The sequence below is a fragment of the Sminthopsis crassicaudata genome, chromosome 4, assembly GCF_048593235.1.
Source record: "Sminthopsis crassicaudata isolate SCR6 chromosome 4, ASM4859323v1, whole genome shotgun sequence".
Lineage (NCBI taxonomy): Eukaryota > Metazoa > Chordata > Mammalia > Dasyuromorphia > Dasyuridae > Sminthopsis > Sminthopsis crassicaudata.
The window spans coordinates 359866215-359882440 of record NC_133620.1 but is presented as its reverse complement, the minus strand read 5'-3'; the positions used below and the strand labels follow the sequence as shown (position 1 = coordinate 359882440).

The 16226-nt window shown below is 34.2% G+C and overlaps 1 protein-coding gene across 1 annotated transcript; it reads right to left on the bottom strand.

The window, feature by feature from the left end:
• Positions 1-12900: 12900 nt before the first annotated feature.
• Positions 12901-15305, bottom strand: KIF2B (kinesin family member 2B). The gene has a single exon (XM_074265497.1). The coding sequence runs from the start codon at positions 15243-15245 to the stop codon at positions 13185-13187; it is 2061 nt and encodes a 686-aa protein (XP_074121598.1). The 5' UTR covers positions 15246-15305; the 3' UTR covers positions 12901-13184.
• Between the last annotated feature and the right edge of the window lie 921 nt (positions 15306-16226).

Below are 16226 nucleotides of genomic sequence, written 5' to 3'. Positions count from 1 at the left end.
CCTATAGTTAACTCTGATTTTTTCATCTCAAATTTATCTGAAAAAGGTGGGGGAAAAAAAAACAAGGGTAGGTGCAGTAAACCTGATCTCAGGCAAAGTAAAAGCTGGACATTTAGCATAGCAAAACTCACATTCCTACTGTTCAACCAAGGCAATGACCAAGTGTGCTAATTGCTGAGCAAATATCAAGTGCTGAAATAGTTTTCCTTCTATTGAACCAGGCTTGTGTTCCTGATATAAATTCCACTTGCTCATTGTGTGTTATCTTGCTGATTAATTGTTGTAATCATTTTGCTAATATTTTACTTAAAATTTTTGCATCAATATTCATTAGCTAAATTGGTCTGTAATTTTCTTTTTTTCTGTTTTGGTTCATATAATTCCTTACTTTCCTTTGGCAGATAGATTCTTTTAACGTGGCTACAAATAGTTTCAATTTCTTCATATGAAAATTGTCTGTTCATATTCTTTGACCATTTATCAATTGGAGAATGGCTTGATTTGAGTCTATTCTCTATATATTTCAGAAATGAAGCCTTTATCAGATCCTTTGGATTAAAAATGTTTTCCTAATTTATTGCTTGCCTTCTAATCTTTTCTGCATTAGTTTTGTTTCTACAAAAACTTTTTAACTTACTATAATCAAAATGATTTTATGATCAATCATGATCTCTAGTTTTTCTTTGGTCACAAATTCCTTCGTCCTCCACAAATCTGAGAGATAAACTATCCTATGTTATTCTAATTTGTTTATAATATCATTCTTTATGTCTGGATCATGAACCCATTTTGACCTTATCTTGGTATATGGTGTTAGGTGTGGGTCAATGCCTAGTTTCTGCCATACTAGTTTTCAATTTTCTCAATAGTTTTTGTCAAATAGTGAATTTTTATCCCAAAAGGTAGACTTTGGGTTTGTCAAATACTACATTGTTATAGTCATTGACTATTTTGTTCTGTGACCTAACCTATTTCACTGATCAACTTCTCTATTTCTTATGCAGTACCAAATGATTTTGATGATTGTTGCTTTATAATATAGTTTTAAATCTGGTACAGTTAAGGCACCTTCATTTTCTTTTGGCTTCATTAATTCATTTGAAATTCTTGATATTTTATTCTTCCACATGAATTTTGTTGTTATTTTTTCTAGGTCAGTAAAATAGTTTCTTGGGAGTCTGATAGGTTTAGCACTAAATAAATACATTAGTTTAGGGAATATTGTCATCTTTATTATATTCACTTGACCTATTCACCAACACTTGATATTTTTCCAATTGGTTAGATCTCACTTTATTTGTGTGTAAAATGTTTTGTAGTTTTGCTTATATAGTTCCTAACTTTCCCTTGGCAGAAAAATTTCCAAATATTTTATATTATCAACAGCTATTTTAAATAGAATTTCTCTTTATATCTCTTGCTGCTGGATTTCTTAATGATGTATAAGAGCTTAGATGATTTATGTAGATTTATTTTGTATCCTGCAACTTTGCTAAAATTGTGGATTATTTCAGTTGATTCTCTGGGGTTCTCTAAGTATACTATCATATCATCTGCAAAGAATGATAATTTCGTTTCCTCATTATTTACTCTAATTCCTTTAATTTCTTTCTCAATTCTTATTGCCTAAGCTAGCATTTCTAATACAGTTTTGTATAGTAATGGTGATAGTGGGCAACCTTGTTTCACTTCTGATCTTATTGGGAATGATTCCAGTTTATCCCCATTACATATGATTTTTGCTGAAAGTTTTAAATAGATGCTACTGACTGTAATAAGGAAAAGGCCATTTATTCCTTTACTCTAGTGTTGTTAATAGGAATGAGTGTTGGATTTTATCAAATGCTTTTTCTAAATCTATTGAGATAATTATATGGTTTTTGTTAATTTGGTGCTTGAGATAGTCAATTATACTAATAGTTTTCCTAATATTAAACCAGTTCTGCTTTCCTGGTATAAATCCTACTTGTTCATGGTGAATTATCCTGGGGATGATTTTGTGTAATCTCTTTGGTAATATTTTATTTAAGATTGTTGCATCAATATTCATTAGGGAGATTGGTCTATAATTTTCTTTCTCATTTTTTGTCCTCCCTGGTTTAGGTATCAGTACCATGTCTGTTTCATTAAAGGAATTTGGTAGGAATCCTTCATTCCCTATTTTTTTCAAATAGTTTATATAGCATTGGAGTTAATTTTTCTTTAAATATTTGGTAGAATTCACATGTAAATCCATCTGATACTGGGGATTTTTTTCTTAGGGAGTTGATTAGTAGTGTGTTCTATTTCTTTTTTTAAAAATGGACTATTTAAGTAATTTACTTCTTCTTCTGTCAATCTGAGTAATCTATATTTTGTGAGTATTCCTCTATTTCACTTTGGTTGTCAAATTTATTGACATTAAGTTGGGCAAAGTAACTCCTGATAATTGCTCTAGTTTCCTCTTCATTGGTGGATAGTTCTCCCTTTTCATTTTTGAGACTAACAATTTGATTTTCCTCTTTCCTTTCTCTAATCAAATTAACTAAAAGTTTATTTTGTTGGATGTATTTTTTTAATAAAACAAACTCTTAGTTTTAGTTATTAATTCAATAGTTTTTTATTTTCAATTTTATTAATCTCTCCTTTTATTTTGAGAATTTCAAGTTTGGTATATAATTGGGGGGTTTTAATTTGTTGTTTTTCTAGCTTTTTTAGTTGGAAGTATGATTTATTGATTTTTTTTTCTTTCTCTATTTTATGCAAGTAAGCATCTAGAGATATAAAATTTCCCCTTATTACCACTTTGGCTGCATTCCACAAATGTTGGAATGTTGCCTCAGTATTGTCATTCTCTTGGGTGAAATTCATTGTCTGTGATTTGCTGTTTCACCTTTTCATTCTTTAGGATGATATTGTTTAGTTTCCAATTTCTTTTTGGTCTATTTTTGTTATGGGTCTGAACTTGATAAAAGGTGCTAAGTTAGTGTAATTGATAGAAACAATGGTTATTTAGCATGGTGCTTAACAGTTCTCTAGTTAAGTACATGTACTTAGTACGTACTTTAGTTCTACAAGATTCACACCTATGAGAGAGGATATAAGCTCGAACAAACTCAGCCAGAATCAAAACTAAGGAAGACAGAGAAGTGGTGGCAGGCTCTCCTCCTTCCCTTCTCCACTGAAACCAAGACTCCGGAAGACTCTCCAGAAAGCTACCCAGCCCCAGGAAGGAAATAATAAAGGATCCTGACTCTAAGAAACCTAACTGGGCCCCAGGAAAGGAGACAAGACTGTGAAGGAGACAATAAAGGATTTGGACCTTAATCCCTGCCTGCACTTGTGGTGATTACTGAATTGAAAGGAAGGCTACCTCCAGAGACCCCAAGAAAATTCAACAGAGAATATTACATTTTAAAGAGAATATTAAATATTTTCCCCTAGTCCCTTACTGAATGTAATTTTATTGAATCATGCATGGTCTGAAAAAAAAACCTTTTTACTATTTCTTCCTTTCTGCATTTGATTTTGAGGTCTTTATGTCCTAATACATTGTTTTTGTATAGGTTCCTTGAACTACCAAGAAGAAAGTTTACTCCTTTCTGTCTCCATTCACTTTTTTTCAAAGATCTATTATATGTAGTTTTTTTAGTATTCTATTTACCTTCTTAGCTTCTTTCTTATTTATTTTGTGGTTTGATTTAGAGAGCAAGGTTGCCATTTGCTGTCTATTTCTTCTTGTAACTCTCTTAACATGAATGCTGAAAGCCCAACAGAAAAACAAACATGCTAATAAACTTAAGGTAAAATATAAATTAATAGAATTTATAATATATATTATATTGTATATATGTAATATATATATATATATACAATAAAATTAATAGAATTGAAAAGTAATTTGGAACTATGCTGATACCCAACTCCAAATATACTGTGGATCCTTTTGTACTTAACAAACCACTACAAGTTCTATACACTAAAAGCATCAAAGAAAAAGGACCCAATAGACTCCTTTTGTAGTCGAGAAGATCTGAAAATTAAAATGGTATCTACCAATTAATTAGGGATGGCTAAATCTATTATGAGTATGAATATAATGAAATAGAATAATGACAAAAAGAGATTATTACTGAGAAAACTGGAAATTTTTTTTGTTTGTTTTTAGTAATTGCTACAATGTAAAGTGACAGAACCACAAGAGCTAGTTATGTAATAACTATCTGGTAAGGACAGTTTTGATAGACTGACAAATACAGTAACTAACCACAGTTCTAGAGAACTAATAGCAAATGTGCTACTCACCTCATAACAGAAAGATGATGAACTCAAGAAGCAAATATGGCCCCCTGTTTTGGTCTATTAAAAATTGTGGAATCCTGAGTCTTTCATTCAATGTGTTAATTATCCCCATCTAGTCTGTGAACCTTCAGATTACATAGGGATATTAGTCATGTATTTTTGAATTTACTGAAAAAAAAACATTATGTCACAAAGTCCTCAGATATTCCTAGGGTGTTGTACTGAAGATTTCCTCACTAATTGCCATTTTTACTTATTTAACCACTTGTTTATCCATGCAATTATATCGGATATCCTTCTGATCCACTTCTCTATCTTTTTCTTTCAAAAGAAAATATTTTATTATGAACTTGATAACCATGTTTATATACAGTGAATACTTAAAAAAAGAATTGCAAAATTGTGAATCTCTCTGTGTCTCTGTATCTGTATCTCTGTTTCTGTCTCTGTCTCTGTCTCTCTCTCTTACACACACACACACACACACACACACACACACACACATATAGAGTACCACCACAAGGCTTGCCTATGTAGCCTCTTAAATTTCCTTTTCTTTCTTGGTGATGAGAGAGAGAGAGAGAGAGAGAGAGAGAGAGAGAGAGAGAGAGAGAGAGAGAGAGAGAGAGAGAGAGAGAGAGAGAGAGAGAGAGAGAGAGAGAGAGAGAGAGAGAGAGAGAGAGAGAGAGAGAGAGAGAGAGAGAGAGAGTGTCTGTGTATGTGTAGTTGTATGTTTCATTGATCATCTCCTTTCATTTCTTTTCCCCCCATCATGGTCACTACCTACCCACTCCATTTGTCTTTTAAGAAAATTCTTCTTTTTCCTTTAATTGAGTTTAATTGAGTTAATCATTCCTTACACATAGACTCCTTAAAGGCAGAAACTTTTTTTGTTTTGTTTTTTCTGTTTTTTGCTGAGGTCCTAGCAAAAAGGAGGCATCTAATAGCTGTTCCTTGAAATAAACTGAATGTTCCCTTTAAAACTAAGTTTTCTGCATAAAATTTGGACAGGCCAATGTACATTCTGGCTTTCTCCCCTCTTCTACAAAATTCCTTCTGTTATAGATTTGACTATCTTTATTCCTTTAATTATTTCTCTCCATTGTTTTCCCTCAAGTTTTTTAAGGTTAAATTTTCACTATGCCAGACTTAAATGTTTTCATTCTGTATTCTCTTTTTTACATGTTACTCACACCCTCACCTTCATTCATCAGTCCCTCTGATCCTATCATATGGGATTAAATCAAGATTGGAACACACATCATTTGATTCCCTGGCTCAAATCACAAAAACATTTTGGCCTTGGTGTTTTTCCTTCTAAGAGTATTTTTATTAAAAGGTAGTGGGGAAAACCCTGAAAAAAATAAATCACATTTCAGGAAAAATGATGTGTCAAGGTTTTCTATCAGCAGTTGCTCTTTTGGAGAATGAAAAGAAAAGAATTGCATGAATACTTCATAAATGACAGGTTTGCTTTTGGGATAGTATCTTTCTACTTGAGATAATGGACAATTTAGACATTTTTTCTTAAGCAGTTTGAAAATATTATCAGCATGGAATTTTAACTTTACAATCTAATTGCAAAGAAAATAATGTAAATGTGTAAAAATGAATAGACTAGCATGAAATCTCTTTCAATCAGACCAAATGGGGATAAAGACAGTTTGAACTGGTGAAATTATGACTAGCAGAATTCTTAAACAGAAATTCAATTTTATTGTCTTCAAGTATAAGCAGGACAAACTAAACTAGTAGGTGGTATAAAATAAGAACTTAGAGGATTTGTTTGTCAATCAATAAAAAATATAATTTATATAAAGTTATAGATATGTAATTTTGAATAATTTATATTTTCGATATTTAGATACACCTATGTTTGCATATGTGTGTAAGTGTATGCCATTCCTAAAAATTACTAAAGAATATACTGTATACTCTTGGGGGTTTACTTTCCTATAAAAATTCTTCTTTCATCAAACAAGAAAAAGTAAACTTCATGAATACTTCATAAATGACAGGTTTGCTTTTAGGATAGTATCTTTCTACTTGAGATAATGGAAAATTTAGAAATTTTTTTTCTTAAGCAGTTTGAAAATATTATCACCATGGAATTTTAACTTTACAATTTAATTTTAACTTTACAGTCTCCTTTATCTCAGGACCTGTATTTGAACTGTAACAAATTCTTCTTTTCTGTGAACTAAATTAACCACATTCGAGAGTGAGATTATTGTATGAATGACTCTTAGTTTATGGCTTCCTTTACATTTATGATTGCTACATTGTATCTTTGTGCACTAAAAATTTCATAGCTTGTGAGTGCTATTGCTAAACTTATTGTGTATGCAATTATTCTCATCATGATTAATATAACATCCTCATATACTACTTGAATGAACCAAAAAATAAGGAAGGTGATTTAAATGAAGCATTTTTTTTTTGCTAATACAATTGGGGTTAAGTGACTTGCCCAGGGTCACAAAGCTAGGAAGTCTTAAGTGTCTGAGATCAGATTTGAACTTGAGTCCTGACTTCAGGTCTGGTGCTTTACCCACTGCACTACTTACCTGCCCCTGTGAAGCAAATTTCTTAATGAAAATGTCTGATGATCACAGACAATATGAAAGACATGTTTTGAGAAACCCCTTTCTGGAAAATATATTTTAAAAATTTATGGTGGATAATTCCTAATGTTTTGACTAAAAATTAAACTAGGGAGTTACCATAGCCCCAGAGTAAGGCTAACAAAATTCAAGCTCCTGAGAAAAGAACTTTGAATCTTTTAAGGGGACATGTAAAACAGACATCATTTCTCTTCCTTTTTTCCACCCTAGAAACAAATAGTTATTCAAAATGAAACTGAAGAGGAACATGTTTAAAAAATGAGAAGATCATATTCATTTTAAGAGAAAGATAGAGTCCTTCCCATTTGTGTAACCATATACTCTGTTTTAGCTATTGCCTTTAAAAAGAGAACATGAACAATATAGAGTATATTTAAAATAGAATTGGATATACACAAAATAATTTTATCTATGAAGATTGAAGAAAATGAGGATTGTTAACTTGGAGAAGACTATGTTGCTTTTGTCAAATATTTTAAAGACTGTCAAGTTTTAGAATTAATCTTATTCTAATAGATATATGATGGCAGAATTAGAATAAAGAGGAAAATAATACTTAATTAGTCAACGCCATTTATGAAGCACCTGCTATTTGCCAGTGCTGTGTTAAATGTTCTGGTTACAAAAAGAAGCAAAAAACAGTATCTTATATTCAACAGACTTACAGGGGGAAGTGGGGAAAACAACATGTGCATGTATGTGTATGCATATATACATATATCAAGAGATAAAGGGGATACAAAGGAAATAATGCAGGGAAAGGCATTAGAATTAAGAGTGGTTGGGAAAAGCTTCTAGTAAAAGACAAGGATTTACTTGTAATTTAAAGGAATCCAGGAATGTCTGTAGCTAAGGTAGAGGAGGGAGAACATTCTAGGAAAAGAGGACAATGACAGAAAATTATTAAAGCCAAAAGATGTAGTGTTTTTGATGGAATATCTAGGAGCTCAGTATTATTAGACTGAAGGGTACTTTTGGGAATAAAGGTGTGAGAACACTGGAAAAGATGGAGGATGAGGGACAGCCACCCAGCTGAATTCTTCTGATAACTGTACAACTTTAAAATAAAGCCTCAAATAAAATTTTAGTTCATCTGATTTCTCTGATTTCTTCACAACTGATGGGCAGCAGGAGAATTGTATAAATATGTTTATAAATATTGCATTTAATATATATTTTAACATGTTTAACATTTATTGAATTGCTTGCCATCTAGGGGAGAGAGTGGGGAGGAGAGAATATGAAACATAAGGCTATGCAAGGGTTAATGTCAAATTATCCAGGCATATATTTTAAAAATAAAAGTCTTTTTAAAAAAAGGAAATAGGAAATTATGATTTTATAAACCTTCCACAATTTCTGAGTGCAAATTTCTTACCAATTTCAGATGCAGGGATTTAAGGAATTTATTTGATTCCACTGGAATTATATTCCAAGTACCTGGGACTGCAGAATTTTTCTAAAACTGTGTGTGTTTAGATTTGAATTTTAAAGCCAAAAATGAACAAAGAAAAAATAAAGAATTTTTTTTTAATTTTTGGATCAAAAAGTCACAGTGAGACACTTTTCCAGGGTAAGAAAACTTAAGACAACTGGTCAGAAAGAGATTGAAGGAAACTGGGTAGATTCAATGTTTACTGGCAATATTGCTACACGCAGTTCTGGGTGTCAGTTTCAAGGCAGAAGGGAGTGCTAGTGGTCAGTCACAAGGGATTTAGGACCTGTTTCCAGTTATAAGACAGCCAAAGCAAAGAGCTGTGCTAGCACATACAGCTGCAAGGTATATGGGATCTTTTCTTAGTAAGGACCAAAGCACAGAACAGTGATGATACCTTACAGATATAGCACCTTAGAAGCACCAAAAGTTTGCAGACCTCTTAGTTTTGAAAACAGCAGCATTCAAAAGCTTTAAAGACAATATCTCCTCATCTTAAGTTGAGCAGAACCCAACTTTAATATAATATTATGACAAATATGGAAATATGTTTAGAAGAATTGCCTATATCAGATTGCTTAGGAAGGAGGGAGGCAGGGAAAAGAGGAGAAAAATTTGGAATGCAAGGTTTTATAAAGGTGAGTATTGAAAACTAATTTATTTGTATTTTGAAAAATAAAATACTATTAAAAAAGAAAAGTAAATTAAAAGGAGATGAGAACCAGGAAAAATATGTTCAAGAAATAGGTTTGAAAATGAGCAAACTACAATAGCAACAAAAACAATGAAAACTACCATATAAAGATATTATGGTGGTAGGGAAGTCCAATACAAAAACTCAGAAGATAACAATGCAAAAAGAACTACAAAAAAAATCAAATAAAATGCAAGAATTCCTGAAAGATATAGAGAAAAAAGAGAAATAATGAGAGTGATGGAAAAAAAAAAATTAGAAAAAAATTAACATCTTGGCCAGTTTCCTTCAATCTCTTTCTGATCAGTTGTCCATATCTTTTTATCAGCTTTGGGCTGACAGATTTTGAAGCTACTGTTACAGCCACTCTTGTAGCTACCAAATATATGTACTGTGGGGGAAAAAGATTTCCCTAATGTCTTAGACTTCTCTTACTGACATCTTAAGTTTTCTTATCCTGGATGTTATTTTTTTAAATAGGGCTTAAATAAAATTAACATTAGAAAAAAATATAAAATTAGAAAAAAAGAGACAAAAATATAGAAGAAAATAATAACAATTTTAAAAGAAATGGAAGTTGAGTAGATATCCATCAATTGGGGAATGACTGAATAAGTTTCAATAATGAAATATTATTGTTCTCTATTATTTTCTAAGAAATGATGAGCAGGTTGATTTCAGAAAATCCTGGAAAAACCTCCATGAACTGATGCTATGTGAGGCGAGAAGAACCAAGAGAATATTGTATAAAGTATAGCAATATTATGTGATGATCAGCTGTAATTGACTTGGCTCTTTTCAACTATGAGGTAATTCAAGGCAATTACAATAGACTTGATAGAAAATGCCAATCACATCCAGAGAGAAAACTATAGAGACTGAATTTGGATTGAAGATAGTATTTTCACCTTCTTTGTTTGTTTGCCTTTTCTTTCTCACATTATTTTTTCATTTTAAATTGATTTTTCTTGCACAGCATGATAAATATAGGAATATGTTTAGAAGAATTGCATATGTTTAACTTAAATTGCTTGCTGGGGATAGAGGGGGAGGCAGGGAGACACATTTAAAACAGAAAGTTTTACAATGAATGTTGAACAAAGTCTTACAAAGATAAATATCAAAACTATCTTTACATGTATTTGGAAAATAAAATACTATTAAAATTTAAACAAAGAAAATAGTAGCTTAAACAACAAAATTGGCCTAATAATGGAAGAGGTACAAAAACTCACTGAAGGAAAGAGTTCCTCAAAAATCAGAATTGAGCAATGACACTATGAGTCCTCAAGAAACAATAAATGAAAAAGAAAAAGACAATGTGAAATATCTCATTGGAAAAAAACAAACAAATAAACATACCTGGTAAACAGATCCAGGAAAGGTAATTTTATAATTAATTATTAGACTATCTGAAAACCTAGAGAGTATATTTCAAGAGATTATCAAAGAAAACTATCCTGATATCTTAACAATCTTAAATGCAGAGGTTAATGTATTTTCCATTCTTTATTTTGAAATATGGCTAATATGTAAATACATTTTGTGTGAAATGAAAAATATAATTATATTGCCTTCATTCTCATTGAATGGGTAAGGCAGTGGGATAGAGGGAGAGAATTTGAAAATTAAAATTAAAAAGAATGATAAAAATAAATTAAAAACTGGGAGAAAAACTTGAAAGGTTGAAGGTTTGTTTGATTATGAAGAGCTTTGAATGTTTTTATGTTTGATATTGGAGGGAATGGGGAATTGCTAGAGTTTATTGAGTAAAGTATTTATGACATAATTTGTTTGGCATTTTAGAAAAATCACTTTAATGATTGAGTGTAGGATGGATTGGATTGGGGAAAGACTTGAGGCAGACAGCTCCACCAGAAGACTATTGTAATTATATAAGTGTGTGGTTATGAGGGCCTGCACTATAGAGATAGCAGTGTCAGAACTGAGGTGATGTGTTTGAGCGATATTGTAAAGGTGAAATCAACAGTACCTGGCAACAGATTGCATTTGGAAGAATGAGACAGTGAGGAATACAGAATGAGCCCGAGGTTTCAAGTCTGAGGGAAATGGAGGATACTGCTGCCCTTTGCAGTAAGAGGGGAAATAGATGAGGGTCAGATTTAGAATGGAATGAAGTCCATTTTGGATATATTGAGTTTAAGAGGTCTACTGCACATACAATTTGAGATGTTTGAAAGACTGTTGCAAATGCATGTTTCGAAGTCAAGAGAGTTTGAAGGGGCAAGATACCTAGATTTTACAAGTATTGGTGTAGAAAAGATAATTAAATTCATAGGATTTGAATTTTAATTTGAAAGTCAAAATAATTTTCTAGAATAGAAGCATCTTTATTAAGAGATCAAGAGAAGTAAGGAGTATATTATGATCAGAATTTGAAAAAAATGCATTGGGCAGGGAAGCTATTTCTATTAATGCATCATGGTTATAACTTTGATTCACTTAGAAATTTTTATCTGACACTGAATGACATGTCCCAACACTACATATGTCAAAGGCTTAATTTGAACAGAAGAGTTCTGGACTCTTTGCTGGCCTATAGTCAACTATACTACCATCTCTCATGTTCAGAACATTTCTTAATAAAGACAAGGTTTAATGTCATTATTATTTTATTGGGACAGATATGAGAATGACAAATATAGGAAACTTCTAACAATAAATTACCTCTGAGTTGGTTGAATCTTTGCAACTCAGTCACTAGCTCTAAATGATTTGTTTCACTTTGAGTACTGAGATTTTCTTTCCCTGTTCAAATTTTGATGCAGAGAAGCTTTTTTTCCACAAATCACACTACAAAGAATGTGTGATGAAGGGGACGGACTCAGCAACATTATATTATCAACAAAGTTCTTGCTTATATAACACCAAAAACCTTCCTCCCCCAGTATATAGTTCCTAGAAAGTTGATAGCTCAGAAGATTGTTAGAAATCCACTCAATCCACTTGCTTTGAAAGTTACGTTGGAAAGTTTTTCTTTTGATGATAATAAACCAAGTTCACATAGCATCCTATAGTTTACAAAGTATAATGTTTGCTTTAGCTATTTGAATCCTCACATCAGCCTTCAATTTCCCTCATTCTACAGATGAAGAATTTATATCTTCCACAGAGGTAAGAACACTTAAATGGTTTGTATAATGGCATCCAACGCATGATTCAAGAAAGCAGAACTCTATGCTCACATTTGGAGCGTCTGACCCCATATCCAGTGTGCTTTCCATCACAACAATATCCATTTTCCTGAGTTATTGGGGAAAAAACCTTTGAGAGTAATAGAAACTCTTGTATGCTTTTTCTTCTAGATCAGAAGAATCAAAAATGCATCCAATAGGCTACATGGAGTTCATAACACTCTAATGCAGAGGAAACTAGTTAGTTATAATCAGGAAATATTTAACAATAACAACAAAAAAGTTTCATAAAACATGGATACTATCAACATGTGGCTTTTTAAGTCAATATGTGTACTAATGGTTTAGTGCCCTCTGTCTTTATTTGAATTTAATACTCATTGCTCTAGACACACTCCACAGTGTCAAGGCTCTCTCATGTGATGCCTAAAATGATATGTACGTATTAAGAATATACTAGTATACACATATATTTATTTTTATGTTCATTTTCTAAGTTTCACCTTCTACAAGAAAGTCTTCAGTAATCCTTTTAATTATGATGCTTTGCATCTTTTAATTATTTCTTGTTTATCCTATATATATAATTTGCTGTGTATATATTTTTCTGAATGTTGTCTCTCATTAGATTGTAAGTTCCTGGAGGGCAGACAGAGACTGTCTTTTGCCTCTTTTTGTATTCCTAACATTTAGCACAATGCTAGCACATAGTAGGTGTTCAAGAAATGTTTAATGCATTGAATTAAATGGAAAATCCCCTTTAATTACTAAAAATCTTTTTTATGCCTAAATCCCATGGATCCCAAAATCGAATATCCTCCCCTATTCCCCACCTGAAATACCATGAACAGGATGACTTGAATGATTTAAGAGATTTTAAGCTTTCAAGTAGAAGGGTGTTTACATTCAGACAATTTGGACCACTTTCACATATAAGATAGAAATTGAAGCACTGCATCCATCACTTCAAAACTGTTCTTGTGACACTGGTTTTCTCAATTGCCAGGCTTTACCTTCTGGAGGCTTTCCCGAAATAATTTCACCCTTCCTTGGATTTCTTTCAGAGAAACAATTTTCTGCTCCAGGATGGACTCTAACTGGGCAGCACAGAAATATACATCATAGCTAATTCCATCTGCCATCTCTAAAAAAGCTCTGAGCCAATGACTGGATTCATTGTATGGTATTGAATTTTTTTTGTCTGATTTTGAAGATGCCACCTGTTCTTCATTTCCCTCCTCTTCTTCCTCACTCTGTAAAAATATTTTATAATCACTCTTCTCCTGGTTCCCTGCAGGCTTTACAATATGCTTATCTAGTAGCCTTGATTCCTGGTGCCCAATTGGATGGAGATAGCTTAAGAGCCTAGCATCAAGAGTTAATTCCTTCACTCTGTTTGCATATCTTAAAGTATTGAGTGTGTTTTCACAAGAACTCAGCCCTGGAGAGATTGTAGCAATCATACAAGTGGAGGAGTTCTGGCCTATAAATGAGTCCCTAAGCACCTGTGTCAGTTTACTGGCTCTGAATGGGGTATGAGACTTATTTTGTCCCAATGCCCTTATACACTCTTTGAGTGCCAAGAGGCTTTTGTTTATCTCTGCCCCTTCTAGCTGCCTTTGTCTGCTGGTTCTGCAGGTGTCTGCTCCCCTTTCATTGCCAGCTAGGTCAATGAGGGAAAACTTTCCATGTAGTTTCCCTTTCCTCTTAAGGATGATCTGAAACACTGCGTGACTCCGAGAAGAGTGAGCATTGACAGATGTCTGACCTGAAGTCCTGTAACTACTGCCTAGCTCAATGAGATTCAACACATCTTCTACACAGCACACTTCCTGTTCCTGAAGTCCCAAAACCTGGATTTGTTGCTTGGCATCCTCAAGGACCTTGAGTTTCTTCTTCCAATTCAGTAAATCATAGACTTTGCCCCCATAAATTTCAAAAAATGTCCCATAGACCTTCAAGTCCAATTTCTCATAAGTGGGCTTCTTGAGCATTAAGAAGACATCTTCAGCCACTAAAGCATAGATGCCTTTGGAGCAGTCCTGGTTTCTGCCAGAACTGTCCCCTCCCATAGTGTGAGTTTTCCCACTGCCCGTCTGACCATAGGCAAAGCAAGTGGCCATACCCTTATGGAAGATGTTCTCCACCAGCGGCTGAGCAGTGAATCGGTACACAAACTCATTGGAGGCAGTGTCATCGAACGCATGGTCAAATCGGAACGTGTGATGTTCAAGATAGCGAGTTAGATCCACCTTCTGCTTGGACTCATGCACCATGACCACGTTCCTGGTGGGGATGGTAATGATGTCCAAGTCTTTCAACAAGGCTTCTTGCTGATTGAGTGGCCTTTTGCGTACACAGACGCAGATTCGGTGGTAGTCTGTAGTTTCCGAGGTAAGCATCTTGGAGTAATCCATTTGCCTACGGTATTCCTGAATCATACACATGGTCTCGTAGTTGGGACTAACCACATTGACATTTAAGGCTTTCTTGGCCTGAAATTCCAGCAGCTGCTGCCTTCGCTTCTCCCTCTGCTTCTGTAGTTTCTCAATCTCCCGTAGGCAATGTGATTTCCTCTGCTTGACCAAGATAGGCTCACTGAAGGTCACCACGTTGTCCCCAGAAGCGGTCTCCTTCTTCTGTGGACGCACCACCCAGTGGTTTGCCAAGCTCTTGTCTCCCTTGGAGGAATAGAGCGCGGACAAGGGCAGCGATGATTCTGAAGTGGCCAATCCTGGGTTCAACAAGAACACTGAGGCTAGATCGACCTTCTTGCCCTTGTTGGTGCCCTTCTCTACCCACTCCACTGTCACACTGTTGTTGTTCTTGTTGACCGAAGCGACGACCGCAGGGTGGACCCTCCCGTCACTCCTCCGGATGTTTAAGGAAATACCGATGTGAATGGATCCAAAGTGCGGACTCATGCGTTTCAGAGAGGTAGAGCCAGGTAAAACATGGAAAGAGATCTGGCTGGCCGTGATGGATGGCTGAAAGACGTCAGCCCAGGTCGAACTGTCACAGGGATGCTTAAGTGGAGCAGGCAGGGTCTGAGTCATCCAGAGGTGCAAGGACACAGAGCCAAAGAGTTGGAGGGCCCTTTAGGAGAGCTCCGTTGTGTGAATGGGGGAGCAGGGTACGGGACTGGCCAGGTGGGCAACAACTGGCGTCACAATGAGGGCGAGGAGGCTCAAATGCAGGGGTGTTCTTCTCCCCAGGCTCTGGGGAAAATATCCAGAACTCAAGGTTCAAAAGCTGAAGAGTGCCCAGAGTTTAGGGGCTCTGCTAGTTTCTGGGTAAGAGGTCGGAAAAACTGACTCAATAATCTGCTGGAAACCTATCCCAGGCCAGTGTGTGGAGAGCTATGGCTAAGCCTGAAGATCCAGAGCGGATTATCAGAGAGTTTGAGGAAAGAACCTTTCTTATTATAATAGTATAATACAAGAGACAATATGCAAACAACTACACCCAAACTAGATAGTATAAATTTTTAGAACTAAAAAGCATAGGAAAATGTTTTGGGTTTTTTTTTTTTTTTAAATCATGGGATCTTAGCTGACATCTGAATAAAGTTAAGGAAGCCAGGACCATTTGTGGAGGGAGAGAATGCTATGGGACTCTAGCTTGAACCCTATGAAAGGTGCAGTGAGATTTTCTCCTGCCCCAGGTTTTCCCTTTCCCTTCTATCACATGCACAATCACATAAAAACTTATAGTGTAAACAATTGCTGTGTACTTTAATTTTAAATTCTGAAGTGATAAGTGATAATTGCATATAATTTGAAAACTTTTGAACAATGTGTCCAATCACAAGTGTGTGGGGGAGAATTGGAAGGATCTGTCCCCCAACACAGAAAATGTCTACCAAGACAGATTTCGACTTTTAATAAGGTCCCTAATATGTTTATATCACAATTCTGCCCAAGAAGGTGCCGTGTTCTAGTTGCCTGTAGGAAAAAAAAAAAAAAATATATATATATATATATATATATATATACACATATATATATATATATATATATATATATATATATATATAT